The following is an 18095-nucleotide window of genomic DNA, read 5'->3' as shown; positions in this document are numbered from 1 at the left end:
TATGGTGGAGGGGGAGTGTTTGGCTTATCTCAGAAAGAAGTTCTTCACAGATACATTGCCCTTGGAATGGGCTGCTCGGGGAGATGGTGGGGTCGAGGTCCCTGGAAGTGTTTAAGAAGAGCCTGGATGAGGCACTTGGTGCCATGGTCTGGTTGATTAGTGAGGGTTGGGTGATCAGTTGGAGTTGGTGATCTCTTCCAACCTGGGTGATTCTGTGATTCTATATAAGGGGTAACACGGAGTAGCCGGATCGGGCAGTGTCAGCCAACAGGGGAAGGAAGAAGGTCACTTGCAGGTGCAAATTTAGGATAAAAGGAAGCTGCGCCCTGCGGCAGATGGAAGAGACCCCACTGGGATCTGCCCCGTGGACACTCCCGTGACTCGAATGAAGTTTGACAGGACTCCTCCAGTCTTTTGTGAACAGCAGCCTGTAGCGACGCAGCTCTTCCTTACAGCAGCGCCGCGACGGCTCCGTGGAGCACGGAGCCCTGCCAGGGCAGTAACCGCCGCCACGGGGCCCTACACTACTAGCCGGGGCTGTGCCCAGCACCGAGCAGGCTCCGCGGAGCACGGAGCCCTGCCAGGGCAGTAACCGCCGCCACGGGGCCCTACACTACTAGCCGGGGCTGTGCCCAGCACCGAGCAGGCTCCGCGGAGCACGGAGCCGTCCCTGGCCTTGGTGCCGCTGTGTGCGGAGCCACTCAGCCCAGCCCTGGCCGCTGCACACACGGAGCAGAGCAGCTGTCCCGGCCTGTTTAATTGGGATTCAGTTAACGAGGCTGGAATTAATAAAATAGTCTTATTTCCCCAAACCCCCACCCCAAAATGATGGCCAGACTCATGAGATTTTAATGACAGGTCCTATTTGGTCATGAATTCTACCAGGAATTGGTACAATTCAAAGAATTCAGATGGATGGAAAAGGCTAAGCCACAAAATAGCTTCCCCCCACTTACGAAACAGAGGCAAGTCAGGACCCTAGGGAAAGCCGATGAGAACACCAGGTGGTACTCGGGAGGGTGGAGCAGGAATTCAGAGGCAGTCCCTAGGTCTCTCTTCAGTGGCAGGCTCCAGAGCTGCAGGTTTATAATCCAAGGTATGGATAAAGCATCACAAATCCAAAGGCAAAGGGAGCTGCCAGAATCACAGTCCTTAGCCACAGCTGCCACGAGGCAGAACTCCTGCAGCAGCACTGTCTGAGCGGTGCAAGCGAAGCCGCACTGCCAGCCTGTGCCAGCCAGCAGCCGCAGGCAGGGTGCCTGCAGCAGCAGGCAGGAAGCAGCCCCTCAGGGCAGGCAGACCCCGGCAGCAGCCAGCTCCCAGTGCTGATGTCTCCAATTTCGCCACGAATCCAAAATCAGTGCCAAAAACGAGAGCCAAAACGAGAGGGCAGACTGCTTTCCGCTCACTCTGTTTAAGATTTTCCTAGGCAATGTGTGCAGTGCCAATATATCTTGGGCACGAAGAACCCAGCGCAGAACAGCTCCAAATGCCATCGAGGGCTGTCCCCCACAGGTGAGGAGCTCCAGCTCCCGGCGGGAAGAACGCAGCCTTTTACCTGTCCCCCAGGGGGAGGGGAAGGCAAGTGCCTTTGTCTTCCCCCATCAAAACTCCACTGATGGAGGTGGGGGAAGGGAGATTTAGAGCAGGGAAAATGAAGGAAGGATGAAGAAAGGAGGCAGCAGTCCCAGGGCACAGTCTCCAGGCCTCCCTTGGCCTCTCCTGTCACTGCAGAGCAGATTCCAAGGTGCAGTTCTAAGAGCTCCCTTACCCTCAGCTTACAGCCAGGGACAAGGAGAGGACAGTTCTGCATTCTGCAGCTTCCAGGGCAGTGGCAGAGCCAAAGCAAAGTCACAAACAAGAAACATACAACCAAGTGATGTAGATGTGGCACACAGGGAGCAAATGCCTTTCCTTCCCCTTAGCCCAGCTGCTGGGACACACCCTCCATGGCCCCACCACAGAGGGCATCCCTCTCAGGTACCAGTGAGGGAGGGAAGAGTTCACTGGAGCCAGGACCCCAAACCGGAGCAAAGACCAGGCCGCGATGAGGAACCCTAGAATCACAGAATGCTTTGGCTTGGAAGGGGCCTTCAAGATCATCTAGATCCAAGCCCCTGCCATGGGCAGGCACACCTCCCACCAGCCCAGGTTGCCCAAGGCTTCATCCAGCCTGGCCTTCAACACTTCCAGGCAGGAGGCAGCCACAGCCTCCCTGGGCAACCTGTGCCAGAGCCTCCCCACCTTCACTCTCAAGAATGTCTTCCTCATCTCCACTCTCAATCTCCCCTCTCTCAGCTCAAAGCCAGTGTCCCTCAGCCTGGCATTCCCAGCCCTTGTCCAAAGTCCCTCCCCAGCTCTCCTGGAGGTGGTGAAGAGGTTATTAAATTTATTACTATGAAATATGAATTATGAATATATTAATTTTATTGATTATCAAATTCTTAATAACCAATGAATCACCAACTTATATACATGTTCTAGTGCACGTTCGTGAAATAGATTCCACAAATGGCTTAGTGTTATGATTAGAACTTAATTGAACTAGTTACAAATTATTTCTATTGAGGAAGGGTGCAGTTCCGCCGCTTGGCCACTAGACGGCGCCTCGGCGGAACGCGGGCGGCTTCTGGCCACACGCAGCAGTATTGTAACCTCAGCGATTACTCTGCCAGAGGCGGATACTTTGATCTGAGTGCCAGTGGATGGAAAGCAGGTGGAAGATACTCTGTAGCTGTTCGTTTGTAGCAAAGTGGGGGTCCAGCAGGCGACTGTCGCTGGACTGATTCCTAGTCGAGTTACACGGCGGTGTTGGGTTACTGCCTCCTTTCTCCGCGGCAGTGTGTAATGGGTTGGGGCAGACCCCCTCCCCACCACAGGCAGAAATAACGACTCAGACAAACGGATTGCAAAAGTGATGAAAGTTTAAATAGAAAGCAGTGAATGTTACAGAAAGCCCAAAGCGCAGTGACAAAGAAAGATCCCATCCCCACCTGAGGGTGCATCCAAAACCCCCAGGGCTCCTTCTTCCCCCTCCCTCTGCTGGGCTAGTCTCAGCTGGCCAGGCCTGAGACTGCCCATCCCCCTGTGGCCTTGGGCCCAATCAGGCCCATGGCCGGGAGATCTCTCCCCCAGTTACCAAGTCTCGGAGAGGGAAGGAAAGAGGAAGTGCCAGACCCCACCGCAAAATTTATAGTGGAGCAAGGGATTATGGTAGAAATACCTAACTTCCTGAGTCCACCCACTGGGATGGACTTCTGGACACAGGAAACACCCCTGTAGCAGAGGGCACCCAGCCCAAACTACGACACAGTGGAGAGGAAACTAATGGAACCTGAGCTTAGCTCAGAAGCAGGTTCCCTTCAGACTCAGTCGATCCCCTCTAGACGACAGGGGTCGGTCCTGGTCGGGGTCGGGCCCTGGGGCTCATCCCGCACGTTAGGGCAGGGCGACGGTTGCCGGCAGGCGGGCTCAGAGGACACAGCAGCAGGCGAGGCTGGGGGGTCGGCCCAGATACGGCAGATTCTCGGGGCTGAGGGAAACAGCCTCGGAGAGAGAATGCGGCTGCGTTAGGCGGCTCCTCTCCCGCTACGGCGGGGCTCGGCAACTGCGGACTCGACCTCGATCGAGTCCCTTCTCCCCGGCAACTGGGCAGGTCTTACCCTCGGGGGTTGGTCCAGTCCTCCGGTGGCACGGTGGGCTCTCCCGGTCGATACGACTGGCTGCGGCGATGCTGGGCTCCTCGGGCTTAGCGAAGCGTCCTCCCTCTGTGGAGATGATCTTCCAACTGCTTCTCACGGTGCAGACGCTTTTAGTAGGAGTGCATATATAGCAGAAGCTAAACAACAATAAACTCAATGGCAGAGGCTGCGGCTCAGACTTACACTCTCGAGCAAGCACAGAGACATGCACTGGCCTGCCTAATGCCTTGGCTTTTGTCTTCCTCCTGAAGGAGGGGGAACTTGTCCACATGCTGGGACAAGATTCAGTATCTGGGCATAATGTGCCTTCACCACACTGGAGCCCCTTCAGGTACTGGAAGGCTGCTCTGAGGTCTCGCTGGGGCCTTCTCCAGGCTGAACAGCCCCAACTCTCCCAGCCCTTCCCCACAGGGAAGGTTCTCCAGCCCTCTGGTATCTTTGTGGCCTCCCCTGAACCTGCTACAGCAGTTCAACATCCAGAAGAAAGTGGAGAATGCATCAAATGGAGCAGATAATAATTTTGTGTTTGGAAGCAAGAGAAAGGAGAGCAGGAATCAGAGACTGCTGAAGCCACAGCTCCAGCACTGTGCCCAGAGCTGGGCTCCTCAAGACAAGAGAGAAGTGGAGGTGCTGGAGCCAGGGCAGAGCAGGGCAAGGAAGCTGGGAAGGGCCTGCAGAAGAAATCTGATGAAGAGAGGCTGAAGGAGCTGGGGATGGTTAGTGTGGAGAAGAGGAGGCTGAGGGGAGAGCTCCCTGCTCTCTGCAGCTCCCTGAGAGGAGGTGGTGGAGAGGTTGCTGCTGCTCTCTTCTCACAGGTGATGAACAAGAGGCAATGGCCTCAGGCTGCAGCAGGGCAGGCTCAGACTGGACATCAGGCAAAGGTTTTTCCCAGCAAGAGTGGTCAGAGCCTGGCAGAGGCTGCCCAGGGACGTGGTGGAGTCCCCCAGCCTGGAGATGTTTCAAGGTGGTTGGGATGTGGTGCTTGGGGCTATGGCTTAGGGGTGACCCTTGTAGGGTAGGGTCAGTGGTTGGACTTGGTGACCCTGAGGGGCTTTGCCTCCCTGGATGTCTCTGTGATTCTGTGATTCTGTAACACTATGCACAGCCCTTGAGCTGTGTGATTCCATACCCTTACAAAGCCCAGGAGCAATTCCCATCTGAGGGTTCTCTCATGACTTGGTTGGGCCTGAAGGCTGATGAGGAGACACAGCATCCATATAGATAGAACCAACAGCCCCAACCCACCAGGACGAGCATCCAAAGTGTAAGGAAAAATGTCTCTAAATGTCTGAGGGCTGGGGGTCAGGAAGGAAGGGAGAGGGCCAGGCTCTGCTCACTGTGCCCTGCCATAGGCCAAGGGGCAGTGGATGGAAAGTGCAGCCCAGGAGGTTCCAGCTCAGCATGAGGAGGAACTTCTTCCCTGTGAGGGTCCCAGAGGCCTGGAGCAGGCTGCCCAGAGAGGTTGTGGAGTCTCCTTCTCTGGAGCATTTCCAGCCCTGTCTGGATGTGTTCCTGTGTGCCCTGTGCTGGATTCTATGGTGCTGCTCTGGCAGGGGGCTTGGCCTGGAAGCTCTCCAGAGGTCCCTTCCAACCCCTAGCATCCTGTGGTCTGTGAGCCAGTTCACAGACGAGACAAGAGGAATCTTGTAACACTTTATTTGAATCAAGGGAGAGTCCACAGGACAATTCCCTCTGGGGTCTCTCCCATTGCTGGAAGGCAGAGCTTCCCTTTTAGCCTCAATTCCCAGACACACATTCCCCTCTCCCTTTCCCCCCTGGCAGAGCCACTCAGGATTTACAGTCTCCCTGAAACACCTCCTGCATGTCCCCCTTCACATGGAACCCCCTGCATCACACATCCCAACTGCATTTCACTTAGGTTCTTCACTCCTCTGGGGGGAGAAGTTAACATGCAGTAGCCTGGGAAGCCTTTGCTCTGTCCTAACAGTGCAGCAGTTGAGGCTGTGTTCAGTGTCTGCCCTCTTCACACAGCCTCCTGCTGATTTGACAGCAAGACCCCAGGGGAGGCACTTAGCAGAGGCCCTTTGTGCCTGACATACACAGACGGGAGGGGAGTTGTCTGCTGCTCCCTTTGCTCTTGCAACTCCCTCTCGGCCGACTCTGCCTGCTTTGGGTCCCATCCTGTTGGCACTTGTGTGTTTCCCCCTGAGAAGGAATGGAGACCTCTTGCTTTAAATAATTTTTGTGTTTTGTGTTTTATTTCAATTATTTTCAGAATGGTAACAGTATAGAACATTCCTAACAACAGAGTTTCCAGCAACAGAGCTGATAACAACCGAGCTGATAACAACCGCGTTCGTAACAACCGAGTTCATCACAACCGAGCTGATAACAACGGAGTTTAGAAGCAGAAGAGTTCCTAACAATAAAGTTTATAACAAGAGAGTGTATAAGCAATAGTTTAGAACAACAGAGTCTACAACAACAGTTCCTAACAACAGAGTCTGTAACAATGGAGTTTGGAAGCACAAGAAGGTGCAGGGAGCACTGTGTGCAGGGCTGGAGCCTGTCACGTTCTCACTCCTCTTCTTCAAGGGCTTGGGGCCTGCCAGCTGCTTCGCACGTTCCTCAGCAGTTCTTGACTTCTTTCTCCCCAGAACTCGGCCTGCTGCTGCTGGGGGTGGTGCTGGCAGCCTTCTGCACAGTGCTTCCCACCCTCTCAGCCTCGATAAGGATTACAGCAGGAGCAGCCCTGCAAGAGAGGTTTTCCATGGCAGTCTTGGGGAGGGGAACTGAGGTCACCAAGGGCATTAGCAGCCTTGGCAAGAGGAACAGGGGACCTGGAGAGTCAAAGCCCAGCATAAGCACGGGAGGCTTGGCTGGAGGAGGAGTTGTGAGGGGCAAGCCTGAGAGCTGCAGAGCAACAGCTCCATGGAGTGGCTCTTCTTGGGGCTTAGCAACAGCTGGCACAGATCCTGCCTGCAGCTCCACCTGTTTCAGAATGAGGCTCTGCAGCTACTGTCAGGTCCCTGATGATGCAAGTTTTGGGGTCCACCACGAGTGCTGGTCAGGGTCAGAGCCCTGCCATCCCCTCGGGCAGCCTTGCCCACACATTTGATTGTCCCACCACTGTGACTGCTGCTTCCTATGGGATGCTCCACCCCAAAGATACAAGTGGAGAAAACCACACCAGACACCTGCCGGCTAATCCTGCTGGGGGTCCTGGCCCTTGCTGGGGCTTTACCTGTCCCTGCTTTGCTCTGGGGGATCCAAGTCGCCTGTCTTCCCCAGCTCCAGCTGAACTGGATTGGGACCAGCAGCTTCCATGGATTCCTGCCATAAAAGGGGACAAATCAAGCTGTCTGTCTTGGCTTGGAGCAGAGAGAAACTCCAGAGCCAGGAACATCACTGCCCGCTGCCCTCTGCTGCTGAGCCGGGGCAGCTTCCGCTGGCAGTGCAGCAGGGGGCAGAGCTCACTGCCAGCACCTGGGGAGGCTTAAAAGCACTGTCCTGGCAAAAGGACAATCATCATCTTGATGAGAAATGACTGACTGAGAAAGCTCTCCGAGGGGGAAGCTCAGTGCTAACTCAAGGGGTTGAAGCGGGATCCAGGCCCTTAGGATCAGTTCCCTTGGAGTTCTGATGGTCCCCCAAGATGTCAGGAGAAGCTGTGCTAGAAAGAGGCAACCTCCCAGCCTGAGGGAGATGCCCAGCCCCGGGCACCCAGCAGGCCTTACCTCTTCTTGCTGGCCTTCGGGTTTGGCACTCTCCTCCTCCTTCCTCCTCTCTGGCAGAAGGTCATCCAGCAAGCTGAGCTCCCGCTTGGAGAAGCAGAACTCCATCGCCTTCCGCACCAAGACCACAGCCAAACTCTTCACAAACAAGAGGGCAGATAGGGTGAGGCCAGAGCTGAGCCTTCCATCTCCCTGCAGACATGGCCTGCTGAGCAGCAGCAGCTCTTACCAGCAGGGGGAAGATGATGGCAGCAGGGGACATCTTGATGAGGCAGAGCACGGTGAGGCAGAGGACCTGGATCAAGGAGAAGAGGTGCACCTTGCGCAGGGGGACATGCCGCAGGTAGATGTAGTCCGGCTGGTGCTTCCTTGACATCAGAACCAGCAGCAAGCGCTTGAAGAACTGCAAAGGCACAGGCCAAGAGCTGCCAGCTGAGCACTGCAGAAGCTTTCTGGCCCTGCTGACACCTGGAGGCTCTTTACAGGATGCTGCTTGAAAGCAGAAGGCCTGGAACCTGCTCTGGACGCTCCTCCTGGGGGCAGCAGCCACTTTCCCTCCCCTCCAGCTACCAACCGGCTTGCCCACGGGAGCTGCCACCGACCTGCCCTTCCTCCATGCTGTTCTCTTCTCTGCCTTTCCTGGCCCACTGAACGCCCCTGCAAGCGCTGCCAGCAGCAGTGGAAGCTGCCTTCCCTCGGCACTGAACTCCCCCATTTCCCCTGAGCAAACCCTGCCCTGCCCTAGCCCCTGAGCCGAGCACGCCGAGGAACTGCTGCTGCCAGCCCCAGAGATCTCCTGGGCCCCCACCAACCTCTCCCTCACACCCAATGCTTTCCCTGCGCGCTGGCAGAGAGACTTTGCCGCGGCCCGGCGCTGGCCTTGCTGCCGGGCAGAGGCGGCAGCAGGGAGCAGCCGTGCTGCAGGCTGCCGCTGACCCAGTACCTCGAGTCCTCGGAGCGACGACACAGCCATGTAGAGGAAGATGCCGTAAAGCACAGGCATGGGGATGAGCTGCGGAGGAGAAGGCAACGGTCTGTGCCTGCCGTGGCACCGGCAGGCTCACCACCCTGCTCTGCGGGCGCTGCGGGCGCTACCCACGGCCGCCGGAACCCCCAGCAGGGCTGGCCCTCAAAGACAGCTGGAACCCAAAGCGCTGGGCGCTGCTCGCTTGCCTCCAGCGCACCCCGCTGGGGGCCGAAGGGCTGCAAAGCAAAGCCCAAGCTGCTTCCCGGCACAGCTCAAGCCCCAGGCTCGGGGATCACCTCCTCCTCCGCTCCACAGCTCCCGGGGGCTGCAGAGGCTGCGATGTGTGTGTGTCAGTGCCACAAAGCCGCTGCTGGTCGGGGGTTGGCATTGCCCTCTCACCTTTAACACCGAGGTCAGGAAGACGGAGCAGCCCATGAGCACAAAGACCATCACGCCGGTGACTCTCTGCTCTCGCACCCCCAGGCACCTGGGCTGCTCTCCTGGAGCTGAGCCGGCAGACTCCACCTTGAGGCTCTTCACGTGGGCGATGGACAGCACAGTGGCAACCACAAACCAGGGCAGGCCCATCAGGGAGCACACCCCGAGCAGCACAGACAGCACAAAGAGGTCCAGGCGGTAGCCACGTCCTTTCTGCAAGGAAGGCAGCAAAAGAAGGAGCAGAGCATCCCACAGCACAAGAGCAAGGGCAGCCTCACAAGTCAGACTGCCCCTGCTTGAGCCGGTCCTGGCAGCACAGCAGAAGGCTCCCTTCCCTCAGCTGCTGCCACCACTTCACAAGCACAGCACATTGCTCTCCTGCATCCAGCTCCATGTGCTGCTGCAGCAGACTGCTCGTCTCAGCTCCCCTGTGCTTTGCTCCCTGGGGCACCACTGCTGCAGGAGAGCATCCTGCCACCCAGCCTGATGCTGGCTGCAGCCCAGGGCGGGGTGGGATGGGCTCATCTCTTGCAGCCTCTTACCTTCAGCTTGTGGTCCTTCCTGCTGACGACAGCAACCTCAATGTGCTGGTCCATGAAGATCAGGATGGTGCAGAGCAGAGCTGGGATGAGCGCAGCGAACACTGTCCACACAGGGTTGGGTCCTAGGGGGCTGATGAACCACCCGCGGTCGTCCCTGGTCAGCTGCAGCAAAGCACAGGCCTCAGCAGCAGCTCTCAGCCCAGACACTTCCCTGCCTTGCATTTTGCCTCTCTCCTCCTGAGGCAGAGCATCTCCCAGCCTTGGCTTCAGGTCACCCTCTCTGGTGGGCTCCAGCAGTGCCAGTGGCCTCTCTGCAGGCACCTGCAGATCCTTCTCCTGGAGGTGCCCAGCTTAGGGGCTGGCTTCTCATTGGCACAAAGAACGCGTGCCTTGGAGGCACAAGAGGAGATGGGCAGAGCACCAGCATGTCCTGCAGGCTCAGCCCCAGCCTGCCCTGCCATCCCCTCCCTTGTGGCACCCCCGAGGGCTGAAGCCAGTGCCAAGCCAAGCAGCCTCATTACCTTGATCTCACTGGGCACCGGGAGCTTGGGCGAGGGGATCCCAACCAGGGAGTTGATCAGCACCATGGTGACCAGGGTGAGGAAAAGAGCAAAGTCCCTGGTGAGGGAGTGTACCTAGGGGAGAAGAACAGAGCTGAGGGGGGCACTGCCAACGGGGCCACACTGTGGCATGAGAAGCTGGGGCCATCGACACCAGCAAGGCCGGGGCAGCAAATCCCCCCTGAGCACTTGCAGCCTCATCCCTTGCTTCCAGACCGTGGCTGAGAGCTAGGGTCAGACAAGGGAAGAGCTGAATGAAGTGGGGAAGGGCTGCTTGAATTCAAGCCTTTAACAGATCTATTGCTACTGCAGCCACGATGGGATAAGGCTCTGCAGCCTCATTCCTGCCTCAGGGGGAGCAGTTGGGGCTTTTTCTAGGGCAGCTCTGCGTTGGAAACAACTTTGCCCCCGAGCAGGCAAGGCACGGGGCTGGGGGGGAGGGTGTGAGGGTGGGGGTGTAAACCTAAGCTAACTGTGGGAGCCCCAATTTCCCCCCTCCCAAGAGAAAAGAAAGAACACAGAAGGGGCCCTGGGGTAGGGGGCAGGGCAGGTGGGAAATGCTGGGAGCAGTTTGCATCCGCAGAAGGCAGCGGAGGGAATCCGAGGCGCTGCAGAGCTTCGTCTTCCAGCTTGGCATTTCCCAGCTTGAGCAAGTGGTGGTGGAGACTGCTTGGGGAAAGGAGGGTGGAGACTGTTGCTACTTTGGTGCTGAAGAGAGGGCTGCTCCTCAGGTTCCTCAGGAAGCTGGCCAGGGCAAAGGTGCCGAAGAGGAGGATGCAGCACCACAAGAAGACATTAGGCACGTAGGGGCCATGGGGCCCACAGGCAGGGCCTCGGAACTCTCCCCGCAAGTGCCGGCACTCCTGGAGAGACAGAGAGTCAGGACACAGGCGGTGAAGGTGTGGCCAGGACACGCTGGGTAAGGAGGGGGTGAGGAGGATCTGGCAGCAGCACGCTTGGCAGCCCCTTCCCAGCTGAAGGGCTCTGCCTTGTGCACCGGGGGGATGCCCCCTGGCGGCGGCACGAGGAAGCAGTGGCTCGGGGCACTCACAGTCGCCGTGAGGTTTTGCCAGGCGATGCCAGGCACGTCCAGCTTGATGCTCTCCCAGAAACGCAGGGTTTCGAGGCTGGGCTGGGCTGGTGCCACACACTTGCAGCTGGCGGGAGAGAAGCCAGGAGAGGGGTAAGGAAAAGGCAAAGGAGAGGCAGCCCTGAGCTCCTGGCCAGAGGCAGCGGCCTTTAGCAGGGCAGCACTCACCCGTAGTTGGTGAGGGAGTCGATGGCCATGGGTATGTGCAGAGGGTAGGTGACTCGCAGCTGACTCAGCTTCTCCAGAGCCTCGTAGATGAAGATGAGGCAGATGAAGGAGGCGTAGGTGTCCTTGGTGAAGCGAGTGATGTAGCGCACCAGGGAGCTGGCGTCGGTCACCACCAGCACCAGGGAGAAGAAGGTGGTCCAGAGCCCGATGCACGCCCGCAGGGACAGGTAGGAGAGTGCCTGCTCCCTAGGGAAGCAAAGCCAGGTGGGAAGGGGGAGAGGCCAGCAAGGGGCTGCCAGCTCTGCCTTCCCTGGGCAAACCTGGGAGCAGTTTAGGAGCGTGGCCAGGCTGGGGGTGGGGGGAAGGCAGTCTCCATCAAGTGCCACAGACAGCCTCGGGGCTGCAGCCTGGGCTCTGGAGCCGCAGGAGGAGAGGCCAAGGACTGAAGGGGGGTTGTAGTCAGGCAGAGGTTAATCTCTTCTCCCAGGCAACCAGTACCAGAACAAGAGGACACAGTCTCAGGCTGCGCCAGGGGAGGTTGAGGCTGGAGGTTAGGAGGAAGTTCTACACAGAGAGAGTGATTGCCCATGGGAATGGGCTGCCCGAGGAGGTGGTGGGGTCGCCGTCACTGGGGGTGTTCAGGGCGAGGCTTGACAGGATGCTTGGTTGCACGGTTTAGTTGATTAGGTGGTGTTGGATGATAGGTTGGACACGATGATCTTGAAGGTCTCTTCCAACCTGGTTCATTCTATTCTATTCTATTCTATTCTATTCTATTCTATTCTATTCTATTCTATTCTATTCCATCAGCAGTTGGGTTAAGGCCCTGGGGGCTAGTGAAGGTCAAGCAATGGCTGTGGGAGGTGCTGTGGTCTCACATCACTCTCATGCCCTAACACCAGCACTGGCTGGGTTTGTGCCCAGTCACCTGCTGCCACCCGACCCCCACGACTCCCCCCCTCCACCCTTCAGAGCCCCTGCAGCACCACCTACTAAAGCAGCAGCAGCCTGCACCAGCTCTGACACAGAGGCCAACTGAAACCTAACAACTGCCACCCAGAACAGGAAAGCCCAAGCATCTTTTCCTCCTCCCTGTCTCCTGCAGCAGCCTCTGCCAGCCCCTGGCTGTGGCAGCCAGCCTTACTTGCAGAACTGGTAGATGATCTTCTCAAAGACGAGGATGTGTCCGGTGCTGCCGAGGATGGTGAGAGGCTGCCCAGCCAAGAGGCAATAGACCACGCCACACAGGCAGGCACCCATCAGGGACTCCATGGCACTCTGCGCGGGGGAGAGAGGCAGCAGGCACTAAAGAGATCATCCAGGGCAAGGCAAAACCCCCCAGCAAAGCCAGGTGAGCGCAGCAGGGACTTGTGCCCGAGGGCGGGCCCTCCCCGTGCAAGCCGGCAGAGAGAGCTGCTCACTATGTAGCCTTGGGTCGCCTCCCCCAGCAGGCCGCCGAAGGTGATGACAGGGCACATGCCGGCACAGTAGAGGAAGAGGACGGACGCCAGGCACTGCAGGCTGAAGGCGTCCCGAAAGTCGCTCCAGAACCGGGGCACTTTGCGCTTCACGTCCTGGAGGAGACCTCCGCAGAACCTGGAGGGAAGAACAGAGCCTGAGTGTGCTGCGGGAGGGGCTGTGCAGCTCTCTGCTGCACACGGGCAGCCACAAGCTCAGGGCAACTTGCAGGGCTGCAAAGCACAAGTCTGCTGGAGCCTGCTTTATAGCCAGGAGAAAGGGAGGCACACACCAGAGCTCCTGCAGCACAAGCAGGCCTGAGCCCAGAGCCCCTCCCCTCTGACCCTGAGCAGCAGCAGCAGTGCTCTCCCTGGGGGTCTCTACCCCTCTGCCCCCACCCCAAATCCAGCAAAGCAGGGGCGATGCCGCTGCGCCTGAGCCCAGCTGCCCACCTCTCCCCCTGCCGGGCCCAGGGCAGGGAGGTGGAGCTGTGCAGCCCCTGCCCCAAAGCAGCTAAGGCCAGAGCCCTGCTAGAAGGGCAGCTGCAGGCTCCCGTTTCCAAGGCCAGCAGAACCAAGGCCACCCAGGGGCAGCTCACATCACCTTCCTGTCCGCTCCAGCTCAGGCTCAGTGTGTCTCGCCGGCTCGCTGGGCGCAGCACTGCCACCCACAGCTCCTGGCACCTTCCTTTTCTCCTGGGAAAATAGGAGCAAGGTACAGATGCCCACCTGTGAGCATTGCTCCTGCTCTGGCTCTGGCACTGGCAGAGGGGCACCTGGAGAGCCTGGCCCCCTGAGCACATCCCCAGCCGTGCTGCCACGCTGCCCGTGCCCCTCACGCCTCCCTCCCTGCAGCACCCACCTGGGGAGGGACCTTTTCCGGGGGCTCGATTCGGATGGAGGGATCCCACTGGCTTGTTGGCAAGACCTTCACCTGCTGCAGGAACTCTTCCAGGCCAGCCAGCAGGTCCCCTGGCTTCTTGCCTTTATAGGCAACTGCTTGGAAAACCTGCCAGCAGGAGGCAAGCTGCTGAGAGGACAGCCCCCCTTGGATGCCCTCTCCGGGGCAATCGGCTCCTGCCTGAATGCAGGGGAATCTTCCCCACCATTCCTGCTGGGGGCAGGCAACATTCCCCCAGAGCAAACATCTGTCCACTGTGGCAGGTGCAATCATCTCCTGCACAAGGTCCCCATCCCCAGTGGCACCCCACAGCCTTTTGCTTAAAGCCAGAGGTGAGCCAGAGCTCCCTTATCTGGTGGTACCTCATCAATCATCAGAGTAGCCATGGCCCTGCCGACCTCATGGGACTGCTGGGCTTTTCCTGCTGGCCCCAGCAAAACAAACAGGAACCTGGGCAAGAAAAGCAAGATGAGGAAGAAGAAGGTGTCCTTGCTCCAAGAGCACCCAAGGAAAGCCCCAGGAGCTGTCAGCCCAGAGTCTGGCTCCAGTGGGGACACACAGGCAATGAATCTGAACTTCATCAGACTTAGTCTGGGGCCAAGGGCCATTCAGATGGGCTGGTGGCTATCACAGCTCCAGCAGGGAAGGGAGACACAAAGGCAAGGGCAGGGGGTTTGGGGGGGGGCTTGTTCCCTTGGCAGCCCCACTGATGCGTGGAGCTGGATGCCGGGGGGGGGGGCTCTTGGGAAAGCAAAGCTGTGTGCTTCTCACTCAGACCTGGTTGGGATGGGCACTTGGGTCGGCCCCGGGAGCAGCACAGCCTGGGCCAGGCGGACAAAGGCCAGCAGGGGCTGCTGAAGGGCCCCCAGCTCCCCTACGAGCAGGCTGCAGGCTTCGGCCCCGCTGGGAATTCTCTTCAGCAAGCGCAGCTCCTCCTGGCCACAAGAAGCAATCCTCAGGCAGCTGCCCCGAGAGCAAAGCCCTCGACGCTCTGCAGCCCACCCTGGGGCCACCTTGCCAGAGCCAATCTGGCCCTGAAGGCAGAAGAAAGCTGCAGGGCTCTCACCTTGCCTAAAGCCCTTGTGGAGCTCTCCTGCTTCCTTCCTCCTTCAGCCACGGCAGCGTCTACAGAAGGCTCAGGGCTGAGTGCTGACACTGGTAGGGAAACAAAGGCACTTGGAGAGGTGGGCAGGTTGCCACTGCTCTGCCAGGATGAGCCTGCTGGGACCCAAGCCCTGCAGAAGCCTTCAGCAGCTGTCAGAGCCCTGGAGAACAGCTCACCTCGGGCCACAGCCCTGGCAAGGAAGCTCTTCCTCTCCTTGTTGTGATGCTGCAGCAGAAGCACTTCTCGCACTCTCGCCCGTGCCTGCTCATCAAGCCCTGAGCTCTGTCCCTGCTGGTGCAGGATGGCATCTGGGGGGGGGCAGAGGGAAAGAAGCCATCAGAGCAGAACCCCCCAGTCCCAACCCTGCTTCTAAGAGCAACCTGCCAAGCCCTGACTCCTGCTTCTCTTTGGCTGGAGAATGTTCTGCAGTCGCTTCTCTAACCCCACAAATTGCTTCCAAGAGGATCCCACCCTGGAGGCAAAACCCAGTGCCAGGGTTGGCCACCCAGCCTCTGCTTAAACCCACAGCAGGACTCCTGGCTAGGAGCCTGCCATTGGGGCAGGGTTTGACTGGGGAGGGAAGGGCAGCAGAGGCAGCTGAGTTGGGCTCTTGCCAGAGGGACACAGAAGGCAGGGTACCTGCAATCTCTTCCATGCTGCTGGCACCGATGTCCAGCAGCACTGTGCCACTGCTGATCAAGCTCCTCAGCTCCAAGAGGCTGCGCAGGGACAGTGTGCTCACGTAGGGCTTGCTCCAGCATTCACCACCGTCTTCCATGTCCTCCTCGAACTTGAACCACCTGCAGGCACAGGATGTGATCAGCCCCAGGGATGGGAAAGGTAGCCCCAGGGATGGGAAAGGTGCCCCCAGCTTTGGCAGCCCTTTGAGAGAGCTGGGGGGTAGCAAGAGAAGAAGGCTCCTGGCAGCAGCAGCAGCAGCAGCTGTGAGAGCTTTGCATCCCTCAGGGAGGAAAGGAGAGCTCTGAGTGCTGCTGGCCCAGGGCTCCTCTCCCACCGCTGCCAGCAGCAGGGCTTTACCTTGCTGCATCCTTCCACTCAGCAGCTTCACCCTCTGCCACGCAGATCTCAGCCATCTGGCAGAAGAGTTTGTGGGGAGCGTGCTGCTCGTCCTCCTGGCTCCCAAGGATGGCCTGCACCCGCTGGGATGGGCTGGCTGGGGGCAGAAGACAAAGCTCTGTGCTCTCAGCTTGCCTGAATCAGCTCTGTCCTGCTCTCATGTCAAGAGAGCACCAGTTCAGCCACAGATGCTGGGCTGGCTCCTCTCCCCTGGACTCCTCCTCTGCCCAGGCTTGCACACAGCCATGGAGCAGGAGCAGCATCTCTTCCACCTCTGACTCAGGGTGGGCAGCTTCCCTTCCCCACAGGGCCATTTTTAATGCCAGGATCCCTCTAAGGAAGAGGAGCCTCAGTCCATTATGCATGGAACTGCCTTGCCAGCCCCTCCTGAGCAAAGCCTGGCCAAAGGAGGCCTTGCTAAACGCTGCCATTTGCCTCAGGAGGGCAGCAAGCCACACAAGCGAGGCACAGGGAGCTGCTTGCAGAAGCCCCCAGGTGCACACAGCCCAAGGAGCTTAGGGAACAGCCTGGGGGCACTCACCCTGCCTGCCACAGCGGGGGGATCGGCTTCTCATCACCCGCCTCCTGCCCACGTCCCGGGCACGGTGGCCTGCAAAAGAAGAGTCACTTGCAGTGCTCTTGCTGCTGCAGAGGTGGGGGAGGCAGTGCCACTGTTCAGCCAGAGCAGCCCTTCCCAGGAGGAAGCACCACCTTGGTGCCTGGGGAGAAGGCACTGGGCTGCTGGCTCCTCTGCCAGGCTCTCCGTGCAGCCTTACTTTCCAACTCATCCTCATAGTGCAAGCTGGCAGTGCTGCTCCATTTGCCCTGGTCAATCACTGCCTCTTCGTCGTATTCCTGCTCAGCAAGGACAAGAGGGGCAAAGCTGTCTAGAGGTCCTTTACCTCCTCCCCCCCTGTGCCCACACAAGTCCACAAGGATCCCATTTCTGCATGCCCCCTCCTCCTCCTCCAGGAAAGCCCAAAAACGTGGACTTCAGGAAGGCTGGAAAAGACCTTTAAGATTCCTGAGTCCAACCAGACCCCAGCTAGCAGGAGCACTAAACTGTGTCCTGAAGCACCACACCTCCAGCTTCTTGAACAGCTCCAGGGATGGCAACTCCACCAGCTCCCTGGGCAGCCTGCTCCAGTGCCTGACCTCTCAGTAAAGAAGTTTGCCTCATGTCCAATCTACACCTCCCCTGGCACCACTCAAGCCCATTCCCTCTCATCCTGTCACTTCTTGCTTGGCAGAAGAGACCAACAGCAGCCTCACTCCAGCCTCCTTCCAGGGAGCTGGAGAGAGGTTTGGAGGAGCTTTGGCTTGCAGGAGGTTTTCCTTCCCATCCCCTCCTTGCTCCGAGCAGCGAGGCTGAAGCAGAGCAGAGCAACGCATCTCCTCCTGCCCATGCCTCTGCCCCCTGGGGAAATGCCTATGGGCTGTGGGGGACGGTTTTGCCCTGTCTGTGGGGGATGCTGGGCCCCTGGGCAGAGCCCCAGCCACGCTACCAGTAACTCCTTCAGGGAGGCCATTCGGTATCCTCCGTTCTCGTCCATCCTCGCCTCGCTGGCTGCCTTGGGAGACAATTGCACCTGGAGAGCAACCAAGGGGCAGATTCCCCCAGCACAGCAGAGCAGCCTCACGGAGAGGAGCTGAAGCTCAAGTGGCTCCCAGGGAGCACCAACACCGTGGAGACAGAGGTGGCCCATGGTGACCTCATAATGGGGGCAGTCAGAGTCATAGGGACAGCAAAGGCCTGGGCACAGAGGAAAGCAAAAGTCCCCCTGGGCTGGAATGGGGTGAGGAAGAGGAGGGCCAGCAGGGCTGGCGCACAGACCCCAACAGACACCAAAGGCAGGCTGGGGACAAGGCAGGCCTGCTCTGGAGCGGCCCTGGGGGCCAAGCTGCTCAGGGCCTTGTTTGCCTTTGTTCCATAGGGGCTGAGATCTGCTGCCAGGGAGCAGGGAGGGGCTGGGAGGGCAAGAGGAGAGCTGCTGCCTGCCCCCCAGCGCCAAGGGCTTCCCACAGGGCAGGGCGGCTGGGGCAGGGCCAGTACCTGTGCCCACACAGCGCTGCCAGCCTGGCCTGAGTGCGGCTGCCCAGGCAGCCGGGACAGGGGCACAGCCTGGCACAGCCTGGCACAGCCTGGCACAGGGCTGTGTGGGCATGTGCTGGGCTGGCACCGCTGCCCCTGGTGTCCTAGGGAAACACTGAGGGCACAGAGACTCCACAGGCACCGTTCCCTACAGGAGAACTCCAACGGATCCACAACAAACCACAACTCTCAACCCTTCTTCTTTCCCCTGTCACAGGGGCAGCACCCAGCAGTGGGGCAGCACCTAGCCATGGGGCAGCAACCAGCCGTGGGGCAGCACCCAGCCATGGGGCAGCACCCAA

At 58.9% G+C, this 18095-nt stretch overlaps 1 protein-coding gene across 1 annotated transcript; it reads right to left on the bottom strand.

Annotated features, from left to right (window-relative positions):
* Positions 1-3368: 3368 nt before the first annotated feature.
* On the bottom strand, positions 3369-17254 carry LOC128898690 (electroneutral sodium bicarbonate exchanger 1-like). The gene is given in 24 exon segments (XM_054174622.1): positions 3369-3532; positions 3717-3838; positions 6907-6995; positions 7400-7534; positions 7626-7799; positions 8340-8408; positions 8763-9014; positions 9344-9505; positions 9865-9978; positions 10605-10766; positions 10955-11060; positions 11162-11407; positions 12306-12439; positions 12583-12757; positions 13223-13314; positions 13481-13627; positions 13882-13969; positions 14297-14519; positions 14522-14674; positions 14801-14932; positions 15264-15424; positions 15663-15798; positions 16478-16556; positions 17207-17254. Coding segments are annotated over 24 exon segments (3363 nt in total).
* Positions 17255-18095: the final 841 nt, after the last annotated feature.

The sequence above is a fragment of the Dryobates pubescens genome, chromosome 30, assembly GCF_014839835.1.
Source record: "Dryobates pubescens isolate bDryPub1 chromosome 30, bDryPub1.pri, whole genome shotgun sequence".
In the NCBI taxonomy this organism is placed as follows: Eukaryota; Metazoa; Chordata; class Aves; order Piciformes; family Picidae; genus Dryobates; species Dryobates pubescens.
Note: the sequence above shows the minus strand (reverse complement) of the source record. Positions and strands in the feature narration are given on the sequence as shown.